Below are 26838 nucleotides of genomic sequence, written 5' to 3' on the forward strand. Positions count from 1 at the left end.
ATTCAACAACTGCTTGCATAGCTCATGCCGCACATGGCCCGCCATTCCTCCTCCAGACACGCACCATCCTTCTTCATGGAGCCCATATGGCCCAGTCAAGCCTGTGGATCTACACACACATCTGCGCATATATGTTACACCACACACACACACACACACACACACATATAGCGGATAAATGTGTGTGTGTGTGTGGTGATAATTGGTGAGGCGGGCGGCGAGCAGCTGTGAGCTGACTAAAGGTTGCATGGATGGCACTCGCCGCAGAAGAGGAGGCCGAGATGTTCGGAAGAGGAGCGAGAGAGACGGAGGAAGAGGAATGATGATGAAGAGCGGCCACTGGATAAAATACAACTTTTTTATTTTTATTAATATTAAATAGTTTAAAAAAAAAAAAAGCGCGCAGACCTCACAGCTAGGAGACCAGGGTTCAATTCCACCCTCGGCCATCTTTGCATGTTCTCCCCGTGCATGCGTGGGTTTCCTCCCACATTCCAAAAAAAACATGCTAGGTTAATTAGCGACTCCAAATTGTCCATAGGTATGAATGTGAGTGTGAATGGTTGTTTGTCTATATGTGCCCTGTGATTGGCTGGCCACCAGTCCAGGGTGTACCCCGCCTCTCGCCCAAAAAGACAGCTGGGATAGGCTCCAGCAACCCCCCGCGACCCTCGTGAGGAAAAGCGGTAGAAAATGAATGAATGAATGAACTAGTTAAAAAAGGGAAGCTGTACTTTATGCTAGCTGGTCTGTCATGTTTTAGCATGAAACTTAGCCTTCAACTTATTGTTACTGTTTTAAATACTATATTAAATACAGAATATACAGCATATATTTGCTGTATATTGTATATATGGGTATATATATATATATATATTGTATATATGAGAGGCTTTCCAGTTATTGCAATGTAATTCTTGAATACGCGTGTATGATCTCCATGTTGTTGTATTCTCCGGTCTGTACGCTACAGATAAATAAATAAATACTATCAGTTTCTCTAGTATTTCAAATCTGGTTAGGGTACGGAAAAAATAGCGTCAGGTTGAAAGAGTGACATTACAGCACGTCTGCTTGTTTTGGTTTAAGTTCATTCCCTGTCTTAATACGTTGCCTTTCATAATCATTTACAGTAACAGCCTTGGTGGCACTCCCCCCCCCTCGCCCCCCTCCTCCTCCCCTCCTCTCCACCACACAAACAGCACCAGCAGCACAGAAATAGTCCAAATAAATAATGAAGTGTGTGTTACCAAACCCCTGTGTAGTTTGGCAGGCTCCTCGGCCCGGTAAAAATACATCAAGCTGATTTTCCAAATGTTTCGCTCCGCTCTTCGCGCCACAGATTGCAGGGGAGGGGAGGGGAGGGGAGTGGTGGGGCGCTGGATGGCGAGGCCGCACGCGCGTTGACTTGTTAGGCGTGTACGCCGTGAAACGCCTCGAGTTGTCGCGGTGTGTTCAGGGGCCTGCGGGGGACCGAGTCGCATATAGAGGGTGACGCACACAGGATGGAGATTTGTGTGTGTGTGTGTGTGTGTGTCCTTTTAGTGATACTTTAAATGATATTATATCTTGTCAAGAAACTATTCCATAGAATGTACACTTGGATGTACTTTAGAGTAGTCAGCGTGCAGCTTGGGTAGTAATAGAGATGGAAACCGTTATTGTCTTGAGTTGCAAGATAACGACCGCCATAAGTGAATATCAGTAAAGTAGGATTCTATATATTTTTGTTTCAAACGGTTGTTTACCATTTAAAGACAAACAACAACGTCACCTTTTATCCTTCACCATTTTGACAAAGTTTAGAGTTTTGACATGAAACATTTTGTTTTCATTTGCAGAAATCTCTCTCAGAGTTGGACAAAATGGATGCATGTAGAGAAATTTCATCAACAGTAGCAGAAATGGACTTGGAAACTACAGGGTCAGGCTAAACGACACTTTTGTAGGTTAAATAAAAGGCAAATAAAGTAAAGTAAACAAAAAAAGTGTTTTTTTCCTCGAAAAGTACATATAATGCCATTGTTTTTCGTTTCGGGCTGCACGGCGGCCAAGTGGTTAGCTCACAGGCCTCACAGCTAGGACACCCAAGTTCAATTCCACCCTCGGCCATCTCTGTGTGGAGTTTGCATGTTCTCCCCGTGCATGCGTGGGTTTTCTTCAGGTACTCCGGTTTCCTCCCACATTCCAAAAACATGCTAGGTTAATTAGCGACTCCAAAATTTCCATAGGTATGAATGTGAGTGTGAATGGTTGTTTGTCTATATGTGCCCTGTGATTGGCTGGCCACCAATCCAGGGTGGATGCCGCCTCTCGCCCGAAGACAGCTGGGATAGGCTCCAGCACCTCCCGCGACCCTCGTGAGGATAAGCGGTAGAAAATGAATGAATGTTTTTCGTTTCTTTTTCAGTTGCTGCCATGAATTGGACCGGTGAGCATCGTGCTTTCATTATGAAAACGTTTATCAAAACAAACAAATCTGTAACAGCAACACAACAAGCGTTCCGTTTGCACTTTAATCTTGGTAGACATGATCCTGTACCAGCTCCAAACACCATCTTGTTATGGGTTACCAACTTCAGAGCTACTGGATCTGCATCGAAACCAAAATCAACCGGCCGACCTCGCACCGCCAGAATTGATTTCAATTTTTAAAACATCATGAAACAAAATAGCATTATATGTACTTTTGGGAAAAAAAAAACACTTATTTTGTTTCTTTACTTTATTTGCCTTTTATTTAACCTACAAATGTGTCAGATCATTTTGACCCTGACCCTGTACAAGAGATCATTATAAGCAGCTTGTGGCAAACCTCCTGAAGTCCTACAAAGCCCTTGGATGCTTTACGTCACTGAAGAGCCAAGTGGAGTATAGGAGTATAGGATTAAATACCTTGAATACTGTTACCAATTGATTTTTAGTTCATCTTATCAAAATAAACGCCCCCAAATTTTGGAGACCAGTGTAAACGTCCAGAAAAGGTCATGTTTATCATGTTTAGTTCCTCTGCTGTGTTTGTATGTACATACTGTGTGTTGTGTTTTTTTCTCAGTACTTTAGCACTTTAGATATATAGTTTTTAAAAGTGCTGCAAATCTGCCCGGGGTGCACGCATGGGATTGCTGCTTTTTCCACTTTCTATCTACCCCAATCAAATAAATAAACTCAATAAATAAATAAAATAAAGTCCATCCAACTTTACTTTCTATAGTATTGTCCCCTGACGAGCTAGAAAACGTGAGTGGAAGTACTCGCTTTAGCGAGGTACTCGATGTGCTGCCCAAACTAACAAAGACCTTCCCAAACATCCACACCTTGGCTGTAAAGAAAAAAAAAAAAAACAAGAAAATGTGGTCAAGCTGCTCCAAAAGCAGAACTGAAGCATCCACAGGGAGGATTCATCCACTGAGTAAGTGTCAAAAGCAGAAAATAAAACTCACTAAATGCCAAGAGTGATTATCATAGTTCAGCTGGGGAAGAGAGAGAGGAGGAGGAGGATGGGTGGGGGTGGGGAGGGTGGGGGGCGGGGGGGAAGCGAGAAGTTAGGCACCAGCTTCCCGGCCAATCCACGTTTGGCAGACGCATTCCCGCTCAGACAAACCTCATGAGGACGCACAAACAAAAAACACACAAACCACACATGCATGCACAACATTCGCTCTTCACCCTCCTTGACAAGCTACATTGTTTTTGTTTTGTTTTTTTTTGGGGGGGGGGGGGTGCTAAACTTGTGCTAACGTGTACCCGGCGACAGGTTAACGCAGATTACACGTGTGTGTGTGTGTGTCTGTGTGTGTGTTATTGAGGGGGTTGTTGCAGAGATCTTACATGCCCAGAGAGAGAGAGATCCCTCTCAAGGTCACATTAAGGTCAAGTGTGGATTATTCATCCACATCTGGTGGATGCTCGGTTGTGTCGTCGGTGCCTACCTGTTCTTCATGCACTGATGCAAGCGTCCGTGCTGAACACATTGTTCCTCCATGTCGCTGCAGCGAGCTCTCAGGCTCTTCACCGTGTCCTCAAGGTACAGCTTCTCCACGGCCAGCTGCTCCACTTCTCTCCTACGCAGAGCAGAGTGCAACGTTAAACTCGGACAAAAGAACCAATCAGCTGCCGCTTTGATGGACTTCATGAGGTCCAAAAGGTGAAGATGAAGATGGAGTGCGTGTGCGAGTGTATTTGTGTCGACATCCACAGCCGTCCAGCAGGAATTTAACCGCTACACAAAGAGCCAGAGGCCCATCATGTCACACTGCACCACTGCTGCTAAACTACAATCCCGCACCCTCACAAACGTGTATAAGAATCACACACATGAAATGGTGAATAGTTGTGTTACTTTTCAGATGTTTGCCTTCACTTTATTTAGCGCGTGCGTGCGTCCAGCGCGGTCTGGCACGGCCAGATTGGGGTTCTGTCATGTGACTAATGTGCATCACAGCTCCAGCAGCTGACAGAACACTGGGCCCAGGGTCACTGTCATACACGTACACATGCATGCCCGCACACAAACAAACAACAACAGACACACTCACATACACACACACACCAGATGGAGAGCCATGCAGGCCTGCTGTGACGACAGTAGCATCAGGTTTAACAAGAAAACAGGTCAGGCAGGAAGATAGCATGTAGCATTTGGTATTAGGTAGCACGTAGCATCGAGGGAGCATCATGTTGCATGGGAACTCTGGTTCTTCGCATCGTTTACGGTAATGGTAATGGTTTTATTTCATTTGAACATGCATCAGATTACAATTGAATGCATCACATAATCAGTTCACAGTTCCACATGTCCAAAAGGAGTAGGAAGAAGCAAAACTTATTAAATCCTACCCCTCCATCTGGTACTTTTACAATCAGTAACTGTTACATTTGTCCACTTCCTGCTTTCCTAATATACTTCAAGTTTTTTTTTTGGTTTTTTGTCACGTACCAAAGTACGAGGTGATATGACCATACAATGACATAATGGGTACCATAGTAAGTGTCAATATAGTGATATATATAGCACATCATGACTGGTTCAAGACTCTTCATCCTTGTATTTGGTAATGGTAATGGTTTTATTTCATTTGAACAAGCAAAGCTTATTAAATCCTACCCCTCCATCTGGTACTTTTACAGTCAGTAACTGTTACATTTGTTCACTTCCTGCTTTCCTCATATAGTTTAAGGTTTTTTTTATTTTAATTTTTTAATTTTTTGTCTCATACTGAAGTACGAGGTGATATGAGCATCCAATGCCATAATGGGTACCATAGTCAGTGTCAATATAGAGATATATATAGCACATCATGACTGGTTCAAGACTCTTCATCCTTGTATTTAGCAAACATCAACTGCTTGTATTGTTTCTTGAATTGGCTCATCGTTGTGCATTGTTTGATTTCCTTACTCAATCCATTCCATAGTTTGATTCCACATACTGAAACGCTATGGCTTTTTAAGCCACGGAATTAGAACACGTATTAGAAAAAGTAGCGGTTCACAGTCCGGAAAGTGTAAAGTGAGTAAAGTGTGTCCCAATTCAAAGTATTGGCATTATTAGGACAACATATTTTCCCTCTGGATCAGTTTATGGAACGCTATAACAACACGGTGATATACAGTAGTAGCTATTATTGGGATTACCGTCTGTTTCCTGTCAGTTGCTCCAATGTGGCTGCCAGTGTGAGGCACTCCTCCTTCAGCTTCTTGATCAGGGAATTTTGGGAAGACAGCAGTTCGTCCAGCTCATCGACTGCAAAGGCATGAGAGGGAACATTACACTCCATTGGATGGCCCTGGTGACCATGCACTGCGTCCCAGTGGACGTGTCGATGACATGTACACACGTTCTATATGTTATACACCAAAACTATCACCGTATGTGTAAAGAAGTGTTCAAAGGGGTGGCAATGTGGAGGAAAAAGTAAAGTGCAAATGTGACAATGAGGTCAAAACACGTTGGCGGAAGAGGAGTTGTTGGAGAGCGCCACCGTTCTTCCTCTCCGCCCTTCCCGCCTTCGCTTCTTTAGGAACACTCCAACTCCGGGCTTTCATCCCGCCTTTGAAAGCAGCCACGGTGCGCTCTCCAACATATGTTTTTGCTCTTTACAAAACACACACACAAAAAAAAAAAAAACAACAATGGCAGACGTTTTTTTGGATTGAGGCGATCGTCCACCTGCTCCGACATGCTGTTACCATCAGGGGAAGCTAACGGATACAAAGAAATAATAGTCATTAATAGGGGACACTTGCAGTCTTTGAAAAGTTGCATGAGGTGCTTCCAATATGCTTACGGAGACAAAATAGGTGCAAGGAAAATAAGCGAGGTTGTACGAAAAACAAATGGTAGCAAAGTCACAAGTTATAATATCACACGATTAAAAATAAATGCTGAAATATGTGCATACTTTGGATATCTTGTATACATCTTGTATATATCTTGTTAAATTGTCTTTTTTACTCTACTTTTATATACTTTTTTTCTTTTTAAACTTGACTACTGCACTGAAAGGAGAAGCTCTCCAATCTTGTTGTACATCTTGTATTATGACAATAAAGGCCAATCCATTCCAAATATACTTACAGTAAATTTCCACAATTATAACTTCTCAAAATATTTCAAAGAATTTTTTGTTCTCAGAATTTTATGTTATTCTTGTAATACTACTACTTTAATCTAGTTAGATTTGTCCACATAGAATACATAAAACTTTATTTTCTAAGTAGTATTTTTTTTTTTAAAACCAAAGTTAAACCAAAAAAAATGGTACAATCTGAAAAAAATTAATACTATAGTAGTTTTACTTTACTTAATGATTCTGGTTTACCCCAGGTATTAATGTTAACAATATGAGTTCTAGTCAAAGCTAACACTAATTAATTAACTCACTTCAGATGATTTCTTATGGGGGAAAAAAAATGTAGGTCAAATGTGGCGTTGTAGGGCCAGCAAGTCGCCGGTGACGTTTGACTTTAACTGGCTTCAACTGTTAGGGAACAGACAGAGGACATGCGAACAAACACGCACGCACACACGCACACAGACACACACACACTGAGCTAAGTTTGGCCAGAGCGGTAAAAGTTGCCATGAAGAATGCTAATTAGTCGAACAGGCTTTGAATGCGTCTGGCCGTGCGTAGGCCAAAAAGAACCCTGGGACACAGAAGCCCGGCAGAACTGGCACTGGAAACAAACAACAGGAAAAGCGAGAGGGGGGGGTGAGTGAGTGAGTGAAGGGGGGGGGGAGATATCTGATGTCATCTAGAGGCAGCTCAGTATGCATGTACTTAAAAAAAAAAAAAAAAAAAAAGGTGGTGGATGGATGGAAGGACAAATGGATGGCTTGGAGAGCAAGAACGCTAATTATCCTGTTCGTCTGTCGGCCGGCAGGAGGAAGTGATGCGAGCGACCAAAGGACGTCCACTCATCCATCCCGTCCCTTTCCTCGCCGCTCCACGGTGTCCTGCTGTGCTCTGATGTCAGCTCTCTTTAGACAACATGTGTGCCGCCGCCACGTGCCAGGAAACAAACCCTTTGTTTACGCCGCCTCTTCCTCCCGCCAAGCAAAAACCCTCCCCTCCTCCCATCCTGTTTATCTTTGTTCCCGCTACCTGCGGGCCGCCTCGTTTTGTGGAGCGAAACCACAGGTACAGTGAAGAAAATAAGTATTTGAACACCCTGCTATTTTGCTATTTCTCCCACTTAGAAATCATGGAGGGGTCTGAAATTTTCATCGTAGGTGCATGTCCACTGTGAGAGAGATAAACTAAAAAGAAAAATCCAGAAATCACAATGCATGATTTTTTAACAATTTATTTGTGTGATACAGCTGCAAATAAGTATTTGAACACCTGAGAAAATGAATGTTAATATTTGGTACAGTAGCCTTTGTTTGCTATTACAGAGGTCAAACGTTTCCTGTAGTTTTTCACCAGGTTTGCACACACTGCAGGAGGGATCTTGGCCCACTCCTCCACACAGATCTTCTCTAGATCAGTCAGGTTTCTGGGCTGTCGCTGAGAAACACGGAGTTTGAGCTCCCTCCAAAGATTTTCGATTGGGTTCAGGTCTGGAGACTGGCTGGGCCATGCTAGAACCTTGATATGCTTCTTACGGAGCCACTCCTTGGTTTTCCTGGCTGTGTGCTTCGGGTCGTTGTCGTGTTGGAAGACCCAGCCACGACCCATCTTCAATGCTCTGACAGAGGGAAGGAGGTTGTTCCCCAAAATCTCACAATACACGGCCCCAGTCATCCTCTCTTTAATGCAGTGCACTCGTCCTGTCCCATGTGCAGAAAAACACCCCCAAAGCATGATGCTACCACCCCCATGCTTCACAGTAGGGATGGTGTTCTTCGGATTGTACTCTTCATTCTTCTTCCTCCAAACACGCTTATTGGAATTATGACCAAAAAGTTCTATTTTGGTCTCATCTGACCATAAAACTTTCTCCCATGACTCCTCTGTATCATCCAAATGGTCATATGCAAACTTAAGACGGGCCTTGACATGTGCTGGTTTAAGCAGGGGAACCTTTCGTGCCATGCATGATTTCACATCATGACGTCTTAGTGTATTACCTACAGTAACCTTGGAAACGGTGGTCCCAGCTCTTTTCAGGTCATTGACCAAGTCCTGTCGTGTAGTTCTGGGCTGATTCCTCACCTTTCTTAGAATCATTGAGACCCCACGAGGTGATATCTTGCATGGGGCTCCACTCCGATTGAGATTGACCGTCATGTTTAGCTTCTTCCATTTTCTAATGATAGCTCCAACAGTGGACCTTTTTTCACCAAGCTGCTTGGTAATTGCTCCGTAGCCCTTTCCAGCCTTGTGGAGGTGTACAATTTTGTCTCTGGTGTCTTTGGACAGCTCTTTGGTCTTCGCCATGTTACAAGTTAAAGTCTTACTGATTGTATGGGGTGGACAGGTGTCTTTATGCAGCTAACGACCTCAAACAGGTGCATCTGATTCAGGATGATACATGGAGTGCAGGTGGACTTCTAATGGGCAGACTAACAGGTCTTTCAGGGTCAGAATTCTAGATGATACACAGGTGTTCAAATACTTATTTGCAGCTGTATCACACAAATAAATTGTTAAAAAATCATGCATTGTGATTTCTGGATTTTTCTTTTTAGTTTATCTCTCTCACAGTGGACATGCACCTACGATGAAAATTTCAGACCCCTCCATGATTTCTAAGTGGGAGAAATAGCAAAATAGCAGGGTGTTCAAATACTTATTTTCTTCACTGTAAGTAATAAGACAAAAAATAAGAAGAGGGGGGGGGATCCAGATGGTGCGACAGATGTGTAGCAGTAGTGAGTCGGCCAGGCGTACCAGCAGGGGGCGCTCTGCTCGGCTGTGGTCACCTTCCCTGCCGCCACTTGTATTGGCTGTTTGAGGTGACCGCAGCGCAGGGGGCGGTAGTTTAAACCCTCCATGGCCGTGTCGCATCAAGCTGGAAACAGTGCTGCTACTTAACTGGTGGCCCGTGGGCTGAAATTCGGACTGGCCTGCTAGCGATGAACTGTTCTGTAGCATCACCAGGGCAGTCTTGGACTAAAGTTTGTTTAGTAGGTCCTATAAAAAAACCATCAGCACTATCCTGTGATAGAGGATCTTTTACTAGCGTTTTTTTTTTGCATTTGTTCCTTAGTACTATTTATCTAGAGGAGTCGGTCCTTAAAAACAGCGGACTGCTCCTGAGTAGCACATTTTGTAGTCGGTTCCTAAAAGCAGCAGATCACTTCTGTCATTAGAGGATCTTTGGCTAGCGTTTTTTTGTAGATTCTTAAAACCAGTCTGTGTTAAGGATCTTTTACTAGCGGGTTTTTTTTTTGCATTCAGTCCTTAGTACTATTTATCTAGAGTAGTAGGTCCTTAAAAACAGCGGACTGCTCCTGACTAGCACGTTTTGTAGTCGGTTCCTAAAAGCAGCAGATCACTTCTGTCATTAGAGGATCTTTGGCTAGCGGTTTTGTAGTAGATTCTTAAAAACAGTCTGTGTTAAGGATCTTTTACTACCGTTTTTTTTTTTTGCATTCGATCCTTAGTACTATTTATCTAGAGTAGTAGGTCCTTAAAAACAGCGGACTGCTCCTGACTAGCACGTTTTGTAATCGGTTCCTAAAAGCAGCAGATCACTTCTGTCATTAGAGGATTTTTGGCTAGCGGTTGTGTAGTAGATTCTTAAAACCAGTCTGTGTTAAGGATCTTTTACTACCGTTTTTTGTTTTGTTTTTTTTCATTCGGTCCTTTGTACTATTTATCTAAAGTAGTAGGTCCTTAAAAACAGCGGACTGCTCCTGAGTAGCACATTTTGTAGTCTGTTCCTAAAAACAGCAGATCACTTCTGTCATTAGAGGATCTTTGGCTAGCGGTTTTGTAGTATGTTCTTAAAAACAGTCTGTGTTAAGGATCTTTGACTCACATTTTTTGCAGTAGGTCTTAAAAAACAGCAGCACATTCCCTGTCATATAGAGGATCTTTGACTAGAAGTTTTCCTTTTTAACATTATCAGATCCTCTGTCCCGCACCGAGGCCCTATAAAACATGAGTATGTTTCTCTAGTCCAAGCTGTTGGAGGTCACTGACCTCTCTGCAGGTGTTGCATCTCCGTTTGCTTCAGCAGAGCCGCCAGTTCGCTCTCCCTGTCCCGCCACGCTCGGGCCGCACGTGACATTTTCTCCTCCTGTGCTTTTTCTGCAGTCTCTTTTTCCTCTCTGAAGGAGAACGACACAAAAAAAGGCCACTTAGGACGTTGATGATAAAGTGGTAGATGTGCGCTACTTGGCTAATCTTGTAGCAAGGACAATTTCATTCTTCATCTTATTGATGACAACAATGATGACATTGACGGCCCTGTTTTTACTTTCTCTAGCGTAATATTCATCATGTCCCAATGCCTTAGTCCTTGTGGTCCTACATGCAGGTGAATAATATTTTTATAGATATACAGTTGTGCATGCATGCATTTTCCAATCACTCTGCATGTAAAACTAAAAACATTTTTTTGGCTCTCACAAAACTTTTAGAAATTTTAGAACTTTAGATTATTTCTTATAGGAAAAAACGTCAGTTTCGGTTGGAGTCGGACCTTCTGGAGCAAAATAATGACGCCAATTAAGGTTCTATCATACATAAAATAGAATAATTATTTATTTACAAAATATCTTTTGAATCTGATTTCTCTTTGAAGCAAGGTTTTGTAGTTTTTCCTTGCCTCCAACGCCAAGGTGCTTGTTTTATTGGGGTTTTTTTTTTATGTATGAGAAGAGTGGTTCTAGACCCGACCCTGATTAATAATGCCATGAGATAAGTTTACCTGGGAATTTTCCCTATATACAGTCCTCCATTGTCTCCAGTTCAATTATCGTTCCCTCACTAGTCAAGTTTTTAAATGAATAATTTCTGTTTTGTGGGGGTCTTGCCCACTCCTCTCTCAGCTTGACGGCAGCCCAGACTTGTGGTGTCCACCATCGGGTTTGTGGCTTGCCCCCAGGACTGCCGCCAGCAATGGAAGCACAGAATACGGCCCATTTTGAGTTAATCCATCGAGTTAAGACAATTTCAGTGTGTGCTCCTACATTTTCTGCTTGCGCTCCTAAGATTTTAAAAAGTTAGGGCAATGATTGGTTTGGAGTGTTTTTTTTTCCTGTCATGCCCCCACTAGAGGACAGAAATGTTGAATCGAGTTAAGGGCTTCAGCAATAATTCTTTCAATGAAATCATCCTTGCATACACACCAAACCTATGCTCCACTAACACGCCTAACGCATCACTTTTAATTCCGCCTTCCACTTGTACGGCTTTCAAAACAGAGCAGGTAGGAACGGAACAAAAGTGCAAATCCCCCCCGCCTGTCGTCTGACTGTTTGAACCAAACTTTCCAACTCAACTAAGTCCAGCCGCATCCCAAAAACAGACGCACGCACAAAGACCAAAAGAAAGGGAAAAACTACAAAGACAGTGAGAGAGGGAGTGAGGGGGGGGGGGGGGGGGATGAGCTACCAAATAAACACAACTCTTCCTGAAGTCCAAAAGGCGCTAATGAAGAGAGAATTCTCCAGTTTAAGTGAAAACTTTTCTCCCCTGCAGCGCTTGGCCTGCATCTCCAAAGTGACCGCGTCTGTCTGTTCCATCCTGTGTGTGTGTGTGTTCGTTCTCCTGCTGTCCTGCTGTCTGGGGTGTGAAAGCGGGTGGCGATGCCGTGCAGGGGACACAAGGATACTGTGTGTGTGTGTGTGTGTGTGCGTGTGTATGCGTGTGAGTGGGTGTGCGCGTGCGAGCGAAGGAACACCCGCTGGGCTTGAACAGCAGCCTGAGCCACCAAAGCGCACACCAGGGCTCAGCGGGAGATGGCGACCAGGCATTGCCAGCCATTTGGTCCTGCAAGAGGTTCCAGGGGGGCGTGTGTACTTTTGTGCGTCTGTCCGACTCTGTGTGTGTGTGTGTGTGTGTGTGTGTGTGTGTGTGTGTGTGCGATTGAAGAGGAGGAGGAGGATGGGGCCTTCGCACCAGACCTGTTTACCCACCAATTAGCATCGGACACAATGCCAGAAAGTTCCAGCAGTCAGCAACAGAGCGGTGGTGGTGGAAGACGAGAAAAGCAACGAAACAGAGCGTCACCTCTTGGGAACATGCTGGAACGGAACTTTAACAACTTTTAAAACCCTTTTCAAAAGTTGCACAATCACAACCAAGTGTTTCAGTGCATACTGTACAGCAGGGATTCCCAACCAGGGGTACGCGTACCCCTACAGGTACGTGGAAATAATTGCCAATAATATAGATAATATATTTTGGAACCCCTCCCTCGCTCTAGCGCAGTTTTTCGAAAATGAATAAATACATGACTGCTGTTTCGTGGTTAACTATGAAGTATTATTTGTGCAGTTCTATGTAGTATTCTGGTCACTAGGCATCAGTACATTGAGGATTCATATTCCATTCATGCTGCATGTCCAGGACAACATACTGAAAAGAAGTTATCCTCCCATTCCATGTGGAAGTGGTACATTTTTGGCTTCTTTCTTTGTCCTTCTGTCCCAATCCCTTTGAAAACTTTTAAGTTTAGTGTACATACATTGGAGGCAAACTAGTTAGCTTGCTAGCATGCTATGTTTAAAGCTGTGGCTGTCTCTTGTGTTCCTGCAGCCTGTGCATTACAGTTGAGCAATGTGTTGTAAATAAGAGTGTAGAAGTGACTGTCGTATTGTTTCATGTCTTCAGGGTTATAATAATGATACAAATCCAAATGAGAAAGTCATTAAAAAAAAAAGCTTTCTATGCTTTGACTACACAAATATTACATTTATTAAATTTGATCCTGGAAATTTGCTTATTGCGGTTGGGCCTGGAACTAATTCATCACGATAAATGAGGGAGGACTATCACCTCTGATGTGCCCCTCGCGAGACGAGCCCGTCCCGTGTATACGCCTGCCATTTTGTGAAGGGAAAAAAAGAGCTACAAAAAAGGCTACACAAATACAGCTAGGTGCTCCACCAGCTAGCCGTCAGTCAGACAGATATGTGAGCTCTAAGTTAGATGTTTTTTTCTTCAGCGAATTGTAATCTGTCCCACTGTAGCTCACATAGCTAACGTTTTTGTCGTCCTGTCCCGCTCGTTAATGTTACGTTATTGATATAAAGCCTTTAGAAAGTGCAGAGCCCCTTTACAAAAAGTGAATGACAGCAATGCATCTATTGTGCATCTGCCTCTTACCCTAGTATTTTTATATCAGTCATATGCAAGTGTTGTGCAACTATCATTGTACTGTGTGTTGTAAAGGGCTGTATGGGAAGCTATTAGACTGAGCTACTACACCAAATCTTAACAGTATTATCTAACAGTGTAAAAATGGAGAAAATGCACACTTTATCAGGAAAAGGGCATGGATAAAACGCAGCTCATTAAAGTTACAGGCACACAAAATGCAGTGTTCACTGTAGGGCTGACAAAAAGCTTTTTTAAAGCAAGTTCCAGCATCTTTTGGACAACACACGTCCACTATTACTTCCCACAACGTCAAGCGAGGCCTCTGATTTAAAATTGGTTAAAAAAAAAAGTGTGTGACCTCTAACAAAATTTTTCATTTCCTTTGTCAAGAACATTACAATGTGAGTATTCCTATTACTTCCCGTGGGAAGAAAATGTCCCAGCATGCCAGATGATTGTTTTGGACCACTGATGGAGGTCAGGCAAGGACATGGGTCTTCTTGATCAAAAGGGACCTTCTTCATTTGTTAGATTTCATTAAATCCAAGCAGCAGGTCCAGCAGTCATTAGCATCAGAAGCATCAGCGAGGCTCTAGTTTGCGGGCTGGAAAGGAATGACTGCTCCATAATCTGGCTGGTGATCGGGCTCAGTGGCAAGCCCTGATGCAGAGACACACACACACACACACACACACACACATACACAGCTTGGGACAAGTGGCGGGTAGCAAGCCGGCCAAAGGCCAAAGCTGGGATGTTTCTGGGTCTGCGGCCAGGTGCAGTGGCTGCCGGGTAAAGAGAGAGCGGGCAGGACCAGCCTAAGTGGGCACTTTTCAAGCTGTCGGCCATTAGATTCGGGGTGGGGCGGCCCATCCCGGCCCAGAGTTTGCAGCGCCCTGCGGTGCGGCCCACATCCCGCGCCAGCAGCGCCAAATGCTGCTTTATTAGAGGACGAGCACAAATTGGTGTCAGATGGTCCACCTAGAGGAGACAGTCGCTCATACAAGACTGTCCAATGACTCAGAAGCACGATACCAATATTCTCCTACACACACACACACACACACAAAAACGTGTTTATACTAATGCAATATGCACCAAAAAGAAAAGATTCATTCATTCCAAGGAGTAAGTCAGTTTGACACTTGAACCATTTTTGCAAAGAAGGTCAAAGCATTGATGAACTACCTTCAAAATAAGTGTCCCATTTGTCCACATCATAACACTTGGGACTTTACTAAATTTGTTCAAAACTGAAATGCGTGCAAAAGGAGCGATGAAAGAAAAGACCTTTTGTCCTTTGCCAAAATAATCACAGGTCTGCTTTAGCAAAAGCATGCACTCAATAATGATAAAGTTAACAATGCAACAACAAACAAATATGTTTTTTTTTAAAATAGTAGAGATGTGAAGTCAGGGGTCAACAGTTGAGTTGGAATTTGAACGGCGATGTGCTGTGTGATGACTGTAATGGATTTGGGACAGCGGTACATTTATCCACACATTTGCACCCTCAGGAGCGAAGTATAAAACTGTAGTACACATACTGAAGTGTATGTAGAGTAAAAACTGAACCAGTTCAGGCACACCATGTTGTTCTTATGACTGAAAAGTGCCTTCTCAAGGTAACTATTTATGTGTTAAATGGCTTATTTATTCTGATTATAGCTCCTAAATGAGGCAAAGGTGGCTAATATGGTATTATTTCATGTATACGGGGGCTCTAATAATGTTTTTTTTTTTTAAATAACATATTTAAAAGATTATAAACAGTTTTTTTTTAGTGGCATAACTACAAAAATATTCTACTTTCACCTTCATAGTCAGTTCTGGAACCAAACGAGGGATGACGCTGCCTTAGTTTTTTGCAATATTAATCCGCTTCCTGTTCTTCTCTCCTTTTAAATTGCAACCAGTCAAGTTAGGCCCACCCCTTCAGCTACACTGAAAAAAGTGAAATGACTGTGTCATTCTTTTAAAGTGCATTTTTAAATTGGTCAGATTTTTCTACTTTGCTTTAAAGCATAGGACAGTCCCCCTGGACAAAATGAAATCAAACAAACAATTTGACTTTAAACTGGAGGTTTCATTCTCACGTGACCACGTGACGTCACGTCAGATTGCGCTTTTTGAGTTTAAAGTCCGCCATATACAGAGCCAAGACGGGCCCATCACTGAAGGTGGTTAGCCTCCAACCCTTCACACTCACCATGTTGAGAGTACAGTAGCCGTAGTTCTCATTGCGAGCCCACTTCGCCACTCAAAATGCCAAATGAAAGTGTTGAAGTGCTGGGGAATTGAAACAAAGCCCAGGCGACCAGCTCATCAGGTCAACTTAGACAGGTTGTTTACACAAATGTGCTCCCATTGCACCCAAAAAAAGAGAAAGTTCAATTAAACTATTACTACATTAAACAACTTGGTCCCAAAAATATCATTTACAATAATGTACTGTACTATAACTGCACACAATATCTGCTATTTCCTTAATCCAACTGATGACAGGCGATGATTCATTCGAAGCCGACTACTCCAGCAGCTATTTATGATCGACAGCATCAAATTAGACGGCATTAATATTCAACAGCACGGCAGGGCGAGCTGCAAACACTCACTGCTGTCTGCCAGCAACATGAAAAGACAATGTTGCAGAGAGAATAAAATAAAAAGACATATTGAACATCATTTATTGACGCCGCGTGTGACAAATTGTTTTGTGCGACGCTTGTTTTTTCAGCATGCCTGGAGGTCACGCCGCTCAAATCCATGAAACAAACATATGACACACAGAGGCGGGCCTGATGTAGCTCGCGCACACACACACACACACACACACCATTCATCTGTCCGTCTGTCTGTTGTTCTTTTCCATCCTCCTCTGCTCTTTCCATCCCTCCCCGCTCCTCTCCATCGCTCCCTCCCACCATTTTTTTTTCCTGTAACTAAACTGGCTGTGTCTCTCTCCATCTGCTGGTTCTTCCTTCAGCGGCCATGCACCTGTTCACACCTCCTCTCCTGTTGGCCACCTCCTCACCCGCCTCCCTCCCTCCCTCCCTTTATCCTTCCCTTCCTCCCTCCCTCCTTCCTTCCATCGCTGTGCGGCGCGGCGCTGCCAGGCCCCGTTTCCTGGCTCGGGTTGGTGCTCTGTCATTCAATCCATCTGTCGGCAAGTCAACTTTGTTTACAGGCGGCGGCCCGAGCCTCTTTTATTCATCAAGGAGCCCTAAAGGCTCCTGTATCGTGCATGCGAGCCCACCCAATCGCTTAATTCCAGCAAGGTCAGTGGGGGCCCGCAAACACATCGGGCGGGACAGCACAAGAGCTCCGACGCAAGCATGTCAATACGTATATGCTTATTGAGGTTTAAAGGTATGCCATAATCGCAGTTCAGTACGTACCTCGGTTTTCAGGTGACTGTTCAGTTCAATTTGTGTAAGAATGGCAACAATATTCTATTTACAAGACTGAGGTGTATATAAACCAAGCTAGACAGATATAGTTATTGTAGCAGCTAACACGAAGAACTATTTCCCTTGTGTAGTGACAACGCCTCACACCACTACCGATGGGTAACAGGCGCACTCCAAAACAATGCCCATAGCACACCAATCTGTACCGACTAAGAACAAGAACACTTCTGCGATTGGCAGCTCCAAAGTTGGCATTTAATGTTGTACTTCTAAAGTTCCACACCAAATTTTGTTCCATTTTACTATCTATTCTTGCTCCTGCAGCAAACTAGAATGTAATGTGCTCTCTGTTGGGTGACACCAAGCTGGGGCACCCATTCGGGTTTTGCTACAAGACATAGAAACTTAACAAAACGTCAATGATACAAACATTAAATCAAATTTGACATGAGTGCATCCATCATGGTGACACCAAGTATTGAAGTAAATCCTCCTACCATCAGCACCACCCCTGACCTCGTTCTTGTCTTTCCAACTTTGTGGTTCTGCTCAGTCCAATCAGAGCAGAACTGCTTGGAGTTTTCCCCCCGCACGGAACCATCCAGGCCGGTGACAAGGTAAGAGACAAACCACAACTAACACAGAAAGAATCCTCTAAAAAACTAACTTTTCAAGGACACGCACTATGGGAGGCAAGACGAGGTAGCGGACGGATGGATGGCGAATGGAGGGCCGAGGGCCGGTTTACTGTCGGTCCTTCTGGGCCGTGCAGCAGAAGTGCTTCTATGTAGGCCATTGTCCTGGGGCACACTTGGCTCCTCTGAGAACAGTTGTAGCTGACAGATTTGCCTCAGTCTTGCCTGAGGTCTCCCAGTCAGAGATCAGCCTATTCTATATATTCTCCGCCTAGCACTAAAAAAGGACCCACAGATTAGTGGCTCTGTTTAATAAGCACGGTACGGTGCACATGTTCTACTGCTGTGTCAATTAAAGGTCCGCTACTTTTAATGGCGTTCTGTCCCTAGAACCTGTTTAAGAGCATTAACTGGGAGAAACCTTTGAAGTTCCATGACGTGAAAACCTTCCTCGTGGACATGAAACAGTCTCTGAACCTGGCCTGAGTTTTTGCCCACCACTTCATGAAGGACAGCTTTTGGGGGCGGGGGGAGGCTTAAAACCAAGACCAACCAAGCCAACTATAAGTCAGTCAGTTAAATTCCATTCGATAATCTTGTTTTTCCCTTCAGCGAATAGGCTAACCTAGCATTAGTTAGCATGGAGAAAAACAGCTCATTAACATTAAAGCTACAGACACGCAAAATGACATTCTCCTGTCTACTACTGTCTTGAACTGTCTAAATTCCAACATCAAAACACACTTCTAATACACTATTGTGGGACCTCTAAGGCGCTGAAAAGTAAGGTCAAAAATCTGTAATAGGATGCTCGTTGATCTTCCTCTTACCTCATGGTTACTCCAAAAGAATATTCTTCTTCACCTTTCACTAATGATCAAACGTGGGTGTACGGTTTAAGACAATGATAGGAAGAGAGAGGTGAAGACTCGAGGGCAAGAAGCAAGAGGAGCACGGCGAGGTGTCGTCACAAGGCCAACGGGCCCACCACTGTCAACATCACAGTACACACGTATATACACACACACACACGCGTGCACGCAAACACACACACACACACACACACACACAGGGCTGGCCGTGAGCCCTCCCAGCTGCCCTATCCGTAACTGTCTGATTAGTTGTGCTAAGCAGCCCCTCCCCTGCCAACCACGGTGCCATCTGCTACCCAACAACATGGCTGCCGACCAGACGGGCACGCGCACGCACGCACACACAAACACAGGCCTTCACCTGGCACGGCACGGCTGCTGTCACACAGAGACACACACATCAAACCGCAGACACAGGTGTCGCCCAAAGGTATCAACACTTAACATTCACACAAAGGCATGAAAACACACACACACACACATTGCTGCACACTCAAACTACAAACAATTGACAGACCTTGTTATTTTTTTATGTAAATCTGTATTTAAATGGCCTAAATATACATTTTAAGCTAGACTAAACTATATGATTGCAGTCTTACACACACAATACCTCCTGAGGGGAAACGGAGCTACACCCCATCAGGTTGGAGCAACAACACTTTGTGCACAATCGCTGCGAGAGTTCCCAGGTTCAATGCGGGCCCCTGCCTCCCCTCCTCAGCCCTATTATTCCGGGCCGTGATTGGACAAGAGCCTCCTGCTGAGTTTGCTTTGCAGCCGTTTTGTCGGGGCCCAGATTTCGCTGGCCGCTCCGAGCAAGCCTCTGGCGGGGACGTGGCATCTGCTGCCTCACCTTCCTCATTTACACTTCTCCGCCCTCACTCGCACACCCGCGCCGCTCTTTTCTCCGCCTACCCAAACCTCGCAGCCAGGGCGATGCGACAGGGCGGCCAAGGGCGGAGGAGCAGCAGCAGCAGCAGCGTAACGTGTTTAATGGACTTGGAGGAAAACTTTCGTCCACGCGCACACTTCCTCAGCCTGCCTTCTCGCTTTGAGCTCAAGGTCGTGGAAATCATAGGGATTCGCTGTACTTCTCTTCCTACCACCCTTGCATCCCAAAATGATGCACTCTAGAGTCAGTGGGTAAGGGACAAAACAATAAAATAAATGGAGATTGTGCAGAAGCAGTTTTATCAGAACTGCTGCATTTGGTAGTATTCATTCATTCATTCATTTTCTACCGCTTATCCTCATGAGGGTCGCGGGCTGTCTTCGGGCGAGAGGCGGGGACTGGTGGCCAGCCAATCACAGGGCACATATAGACAAACAACCATTCACACTCATATTCATACCTATGGACAATTTGGAGTCACCAATTAACCTAGCATGTTTTTGGAATGCGGGAGTAAACCGCAGTACCCGGAGAAAACCCACGCATGCACGGGGAGAACATGCAAACTCCACACGGAGATGGCCGAGGGTGGAATTGAACTCGGGTCTCCTAGCTGTGAGGCCTGCACGCTAACCACTCGATGCAAGAATAAATGTGCCACAAGTCCTTATTTCACTCAGAACTTGCACATCAGCATCACATCATTTTCGGTGCTTTTGTATTGAATTGCGGACTCCTATAGAGCAGCTACAGACAATAACCCGCACAGAAAGCTTTCTAGATCTTCCAGGTTCTGCACCTCCTTCTGCTTCCAACCCTGTTTAAACTACATCCCATAAGTCCAGGAAGTCCGGATCGCACTGATGTCAGTAGAACTCAGTGTTAGAGAAAACTCTAAACCGAGCTTAGAGAGGCTTCCAAAACTTTAAGGCCTCAGTTTCAAATAAGCAAACCTCATTATTTGATGCTTTGGCATCGTTTAAGACGAGAATACAATATTGTAACAACAAAAGTGGAAAACGCATAATAGGTCCCCTTTACATTTTAATACATTTGCATTGCAATTGTGAAAGAATGAAATGGTTTTAATACAAGAGTGCTTCTTTGTCCATGTTTAAGGTGACATCAAGTAAACTTTCCTGGTGTCATTACATCACAAAGCAAACATCCTAATGATTACAGATTCCTGATTTCATGGAGATGGACACTGGGGAGGAGGGGGGCTTTGCAGACACTGGACTTGTGTCCAAAAACAGATCAGGCGGACACATTCTAGTCATGCAAGCACACACGCGTGCCTGGCTGGAGTTCAGGGCCACTTTTCACACTAGTCGGCCTTTGGGAGAGCTCTGATTTCAATACAGGAGGAAGCGGAGGAAAAAGAAGATAGAGAAAGAACAGTGGTGGGATGAAGATGAAGAGAACAGAAGACGGGTGGGGGTGCAAACAAACTATACAAACTTAGTAAAGCCCTGTGCTGGGCTGGTGTGTGTGTGGATGTGAACAGAGTGACGGGGATTAGGACAGATCCTGGGCTGTCCAACTCACAGCTGGCTGATGATCCAATCCTGGAAAGCAGAGCAGCTCACCAGCCGCCATGGGATCCCCCGGTTGTGTGCGTATATCTGTGTGTGTTTGTGTGTGTGTGTGTGTGTGTGTGTGTGTCTGCATAGGCATGTGGTTCTGCGACTGATGTACATTTCATTGCACAAAAATGTGACACCCACATAGTGCAATTTACTTCCTGTATTAATCAAAAAAATAAAGCAGAGAGGAAATCAAACCGGCGGTCTTTGCATTACAAGTCCTCCGTTTGAAAGAGAGCTGTGATCACTTGTGCCACGAGGCGAACGCAATGAAAGAGGGGAGCGAGCGAGCGGCAGAGGGAGAATCAAAGAGTTTCTTTTCCTCTATCAAGCTGGGTCAAACAGGAGGCCTTGTGATGCACGCACCATCTTACAACACAACACACACACACACAAAGCGGACCACCGCAACTACAGCAGAGACGTTCTTCAGCCTCGTCACGCAGCTCTGTGTGACCCCTGAAGGCCTGCAGATGGACAGAAAGAGACACCAAGCTGGAACAGCAGGACCGCGGAGATGTTTGCTTAGCGCAGAACAGCATGCGGAGGGGGGGGGGGGGGGTGGGGGTGGAGGAGTTCAGCTATTGCTGACTTACTGAAGCCTGAAATGTCACAACAGCCATTTTATTAGGTACAACCTCATGAGGTTCCAACAGGAGCTGTATCATCCAAAAATGCTTCTTCGGTTTTGACACTGCCGGTGAATATAATCAACTGTCCTCATTGGGAAAGTATAGAAATAATTATTATAAATAAGTATTTCCATATAAATAACGGAAATGGAATTAATCTGTCACCATTATGAAATCTAAAATTGCAGAGGCAACGTCCTTAACTATCAACACAAGCAAAAACAATACAATTCCGACAACCTGGTGCCTGGGATAAGAGTCTCCACACAGTAACAGTTGAGTCTAATTGTATTAAGCAGTCAGGATGTGTGCGCCACATTCCTACGTCACGTGAAGCGGCATCATCGGCTCTATGGTAATCATCACACTTGACTTATTTAGCCAGGACAGAGGGGGAAAAAATTAAAAATGGGTGCTGTGATCACATTTTTTATCCATGTTTATCTTATCCACCCTTCTGTTGTGGCAACGCAAAAACGGCAAAAACATACACCTAAGAGTGTCTTAAACCAATAGTTATCAAACTGGGGGGCGTGCAAGTGGCAGACGTTGAGGAAGGAGATATATTGTCCGTGTGATGGACGACCGTGATTTACTAACACGCTACCAGCTTGATCGATATCGTTGTCGTTGCGCCATTCTGCCAAAACAAACCACTTTTTATAAAGACACCAGCAATCACAGGGATTGCTGACAGCTGAGTCTGCGCCCATCGCTAATAAGAAACACTTTGAGTGGTAACATTAGCAGCATGGACAATAAACATAAGCAAATCGATATAATCATCAGCATGTGAATGAAGTACGTATATCCTACGGTAACAACCAATGATTAGTTAGAAGTTCTCTGATAGGATTTGAACCTGAAGTCTCACAAGATACGTGAAGTCTCTCACAGGATTTGGGACAGATGGGCCAGTGAAGTTGCAAGTTCAAAGTTTCGGTGTAACACAGATAAGTTCGCCAGTAGCAAAATAAATACCTTGGTGAGGAGGGGGGGAAAAAAACGAGAAGTGGTTTTTCACTGCTAATGACCAAAAAATTGAATTAGCGTGGCCACATCCTCAGCCAAGTTAACAGCTGTCAAACATCAAGCGTGCATCTGCGGAGTGATAAAACTACACGTGCACGCACGCGTGCGCGGATGACAGGTTGGGCCAGTGGCTTCTCTTGTCCAGCTTAGTGTCAAAGTGTGGTTCTGCACAAGTGGTTAGAAAATACACACTTTGACACAAATGACAGTGTGCCGTGTTGCCAGAGTGTTGGCGCTGGCCAGGTGACAGGCACACGCTTAAACACACATCAGAGCGGAGACACACACACACTGAAGCACCACAGGGCTCCGCCGCCACATCTGTGCCCATATCAAACATCCCGGCTGCAGGCAGCAGGGGTGACGGAGCGCACCGGTAGGCTGGCGCGGGCCGCTGTGGACGGGGTCAGCACCGGCCAGCAGATGACAGGAGGGACAGAGGGAGGTATTTAGAGAGGAGGCAAGATGGATAGACACTTGGACAGAATGGATGCAGAAAGGACATAAGATGGACGTAAGAGGGGGGCCGGTAGCGCCTGTTGGGAGAACGCCGGCGGGGGGTACTCAGGCCACATTGTCTGTGTGTGTGTGTGTGTGTGTGTGTGTGTGTGTACGGGACAGGAGAAAGGTTCAAGTACCAGTTTGGCTCTGTTGGTGCTGGGCATAGGCCTGGTGCCACAGAACAGCAAGAGTGTATGTGTGTGTGTGTGTGTGTGCATTATGTTGTGGCATGCCTAACAGGATTATAGGTGACCCGGTGGGGTCCAGTTGGTCCTGGGACCAAGGCACAGCAGTGCCCGAGTGTGTTCATGTGTGTGTGGTTTGTTTAATAGGATTAGCAGCTACCTGGTGTTGTACAGTTGGTATGCTGGTCTGAACTGGACCGGACTGGCCAAAGCTGAGCTGGGCTCGGGCTGGGCCGGGCAGAGGGAAGCGCTGCGAGTGTGTTGGCATGCATAATAGGATTAGGTACTACCTGGTGAGGTGCAGTTGGCGCTGGGCATTTGCCAGCTGTTCTGCCAGGCTCAGGGCTTCGGCCTGCCATTGGCTCCCGTCCTTTTGGACCGCCTCCAGACGCTGTCGACAGCCAACCAGCTCTGAGCTCAGCTTTTCCACTTCCTGTCCCACCGAGATGTATGGGGAGAGGAAAGAAGGGGACGTGAGGACAGAACAAGCTCATCCGGGCAATCAAAACAAGCAGTTTATAATTAAATAACCTCTTAAGTACCACAATAAAGTGCTTTTTTTTGCTTTTAATTAAATTTTGTTAATGAGTACAGTCGCCCCCAACTTTAAATTTTACGAGTTTGATCAGAAAATCTCAAATTTAGTCAGAAATGGAGAAAAAAAATAAAAATAATTCTAATTCACAGACAAAATGCAGATTTTACCTGTGTACATTTTTCCAGCTGTCTGCTGGTTTTGGACTTGAGGTCTTGGAGTTCTCGCTCGGCCTCCTCCTTCTTCAGTCGGGCACTGCTGAGCTGATACTGCACGTCGACACAGACCTACAGAGGACAACCAGGTCCCAATTAAATACTCATTCACGTCTTCATTTTCTGGTCCAAGATGTCTTTTAGAAGCTCGTCTCTTACACAGATTCAGGCTAAAACAAAGTGATTATGTATCCAAAAAAATAACATGTTCTGTAAATTATTTGTTATGTAAATGACAAATTAAATGTAGACGTGTTCATTGTATTTGATGAATAAACAGAAGTGAAAGGAACTTCTTTTAAATTGGCCTACAATCACACATAGTAGACCAAAGAGCATAGTTTTGCTGCCATCCAGTGGACATATAGAGTATTACAATTAAGACAGCCCATTCGGCTGCTGTAAGTCAATCACAATAAAAAACAGGGGCCTCATCGAGAAAAATTTGTATGGAATTCCAACTAAGTCTCTGTACGCAAGAAATGTAAAATATGCGTCTGGACAAAAATATTCAGAGTTATAAAAAGTGGCATAAGCACAACTTCACACATTTTGTGGCTTAAGTAGAAGCGTGCGTACGGAACTGAAATTACGCTGTTTCGACGGCGCCGCTTCTCCATAGAAGGTCAATACAAAATGACTCATGAATGTGGCGTCCATATGTAAAAGAGCCTTGATTGCATTCATATAACGGCCGCTGTCATTCTGAGTCACTGCTGGCGGGAAGACGAGGACAAAAAAGCGGCCCTGTTTAGTGCATATGCGAGCTTTATGAATGAAGGTACCCCAGGGCTGTACCTTGGTGTTGTCTTTTTCCACATTCGCAAGTTTGCGCTGTGCATCTTCCAGCTGATTGGTCAGCGAGCTCTTGTCTGCGTGGAGTCTGTCCCGCTGGCCCTCCAGCTCAGCTGCACGCTGGGACAACCAGGCCACCTAAAGAGGACACATGTGCTATATTGATAATTATGTACTGGATCTCAATGGCAAATGCAGGTGTAATAATCATTACAATAATAGTAATGTGTCTGTGAGTTATTATATATTCATGTGTATACAACAGCACACAAGTTGCTTTTACGGTATTTGCCAGCTCCTCTTTCTGTCTTCGACCCTCATTGCGTCCCTCCTCTCGAGCCTCGGCCAGCCTCTGCTGCAAAGCCTGTGCATCTCGCTCTCGCTGCGCTGTCTGCCGAGCCAGCTCCCGGGACAGCTGCTGGCACTGCACCTCCACCTGCAACAACCACACACACAAAGAGTCAGCTTGCCGGCCACGCAGCCGATTGGACGACTTGGGTGTCGAGAATTGCTAATAATCTGACCTCAGCTTTGTGCAGGTTGGCTTCCTCGGCCACCTCCACGGCGTGTTTGACCTGCAGACATGCTGACCACTCCCTGTGCTGCACTTCTTGCTGAGCTGAGCGCGCATCGCTCAGAGCCACCAGCAGCTCGTCGCGCTCCCTGGGAGCAAACATGCATGTGGTAAAAAAATAAAAAATCTTTTTAAAAGGCTGTCATGTCCTGTACTTATTCCACTTACTTGGTAAGTCTATCTAGAGCCTGGACGTGTGCGTTGGTGGGCGCCCCGGCCAAGACTGCTTCCTGCTGCGCACACTTTAGACACAAGCCGGCTACACGGGGCGCACCGTTAGCTCGCTGTGCATCCGCCGCTTCCTTCTCGCTGCGTCTGAGATGGGCCATCACATCCTTGCACTCCTCCCGGCTGAGCGACAAGTCCCTCCTGGTGGTAGAAGCAATGGAAGATGATACACGTTAGCCTGGAGGACATGTCTCAAGGTTTAAGGAAGAGTAAAAAGAGAGAGGCTGACCTGAGGGAGATGACCTGATCCTCCAACGTTTCAATCTGGGCATGGTGCATGACCTTCAACTGTTCCTGGCAGACAGAAAACATATTTAGCCAGTGAATAGCTGCATTTGAAGCATCATGAATGCTTTAAGATGATGGTTGCTCTCCAGTACTCGTTGATGTGAAACCCATGCATGTTGCACTTCCAGCTACTGTATGCGTTCCTGTCTACTTTCTCACTCCAAATTACTAGACAAGTTACATCCTTGGTCCAATTGTCACCTGCTTCCAATACATCTAGTATATATATCTCTGCTATGGCCAATAAGACAAAAACACACAAAAGTATAACTTATTTGGGATGGAGACAAACCAGCTCATGTTTCCATGTGGCGTGTTCCACTCCTGTCACACACTCATTCTCCTGAAAATAAATCAATAAAGGCCATCAAGTTATATGACGTGTTCAGATACATTACTATAGCAACAATCATGCATTGTTCAGTCGGCCACCAGAGGGCTCCACCGCCTGTTGGTGACCATGACCGTATTTGGTTTATTTCCTTAACAGTTCAACTGTATGCTACTAAAATGGCATTTTTTGTTTTAAGTTCATTGCCATCAAATTGGGACAATTTTCTGACTACAACTTTCTTGTAATATTATGACATTATTCCCATAATTTTTTGAATCTATTCCCATATAACTTTTACCCCAGCCTATTTTTTTGTTAAATTATAACTTTATTTTATTTGTCATATTCCTTCTTAAACACATTGTTTTTTATTTATTATACTTTAAGCTACTAAAAT

The 26838-nt window shown here is 44.7% G+C and overlaps 1 protein-coding gene across 1 annotated transcript in view; it reads right to left on the reverse strand.

Annotated features, from left to right (window-relative positions):
- sdccag8 (SHH signaling and ciliogenesis regulator sdccag8) overlaps nt 1-26838 on the reverse strand; it is a 35668-nt gene that overhangs the window by 6930 nt on the left and 1900 nt on the right. Inside the window, exons 6-16 of the mRNA XM_058059289.2 lie at nt 26400-26450; nt 26049-26113; nt 25760-25960; nt 25542-25680; nt 25301-25453; nt 25021-25155; nt 24178-24294; nt 23763-23905; nt 10599-10726; nt 5638-5746; nt 3933-4064 (exon numbers count right to left, since the gene is read on the reverse strand). Coding sequence (XP_057915272.2) covers nt 3933-4064; nt 5638-5746; nt 10599-10726; nt 23763-23905; nt 24178-24294; nt 25021-25155; nt 25301-25453; nt 25542-25680; nt 25760-25960; nt 26049-26113; nt 26400-26450 — 1373 coding nt within the window. The remainder of the gene's footprint in view (nt 1-3932; nt 4065-5637; nt 5747-10598; nt 10727-23762; nt 23906-24177; nt 24295-25020; nt 25156-25300; nt 25454-25541; nt 25681-25759; nt 25961-26048; nt 26114-26399; nt 26451-26838) is intronic.

The sequence above is a fragment of the Doryrhamphus excisus genome, linkage group LG20, assembly GCF_037039965.1.
Source record: "Doryrhamphus excisus strain RoL-2023G ecotype Guam linkage group LG20, RoL_Dexc_Guam_v1.1, whole genome shotgun sequence".
Lineage (NCBI taxonomy): Eukaryota > Metazoa > Chordata > Actinopteri > Syngnathiformes > Syngnathidae > Doryrhamphus > Doryrhamphus excisus.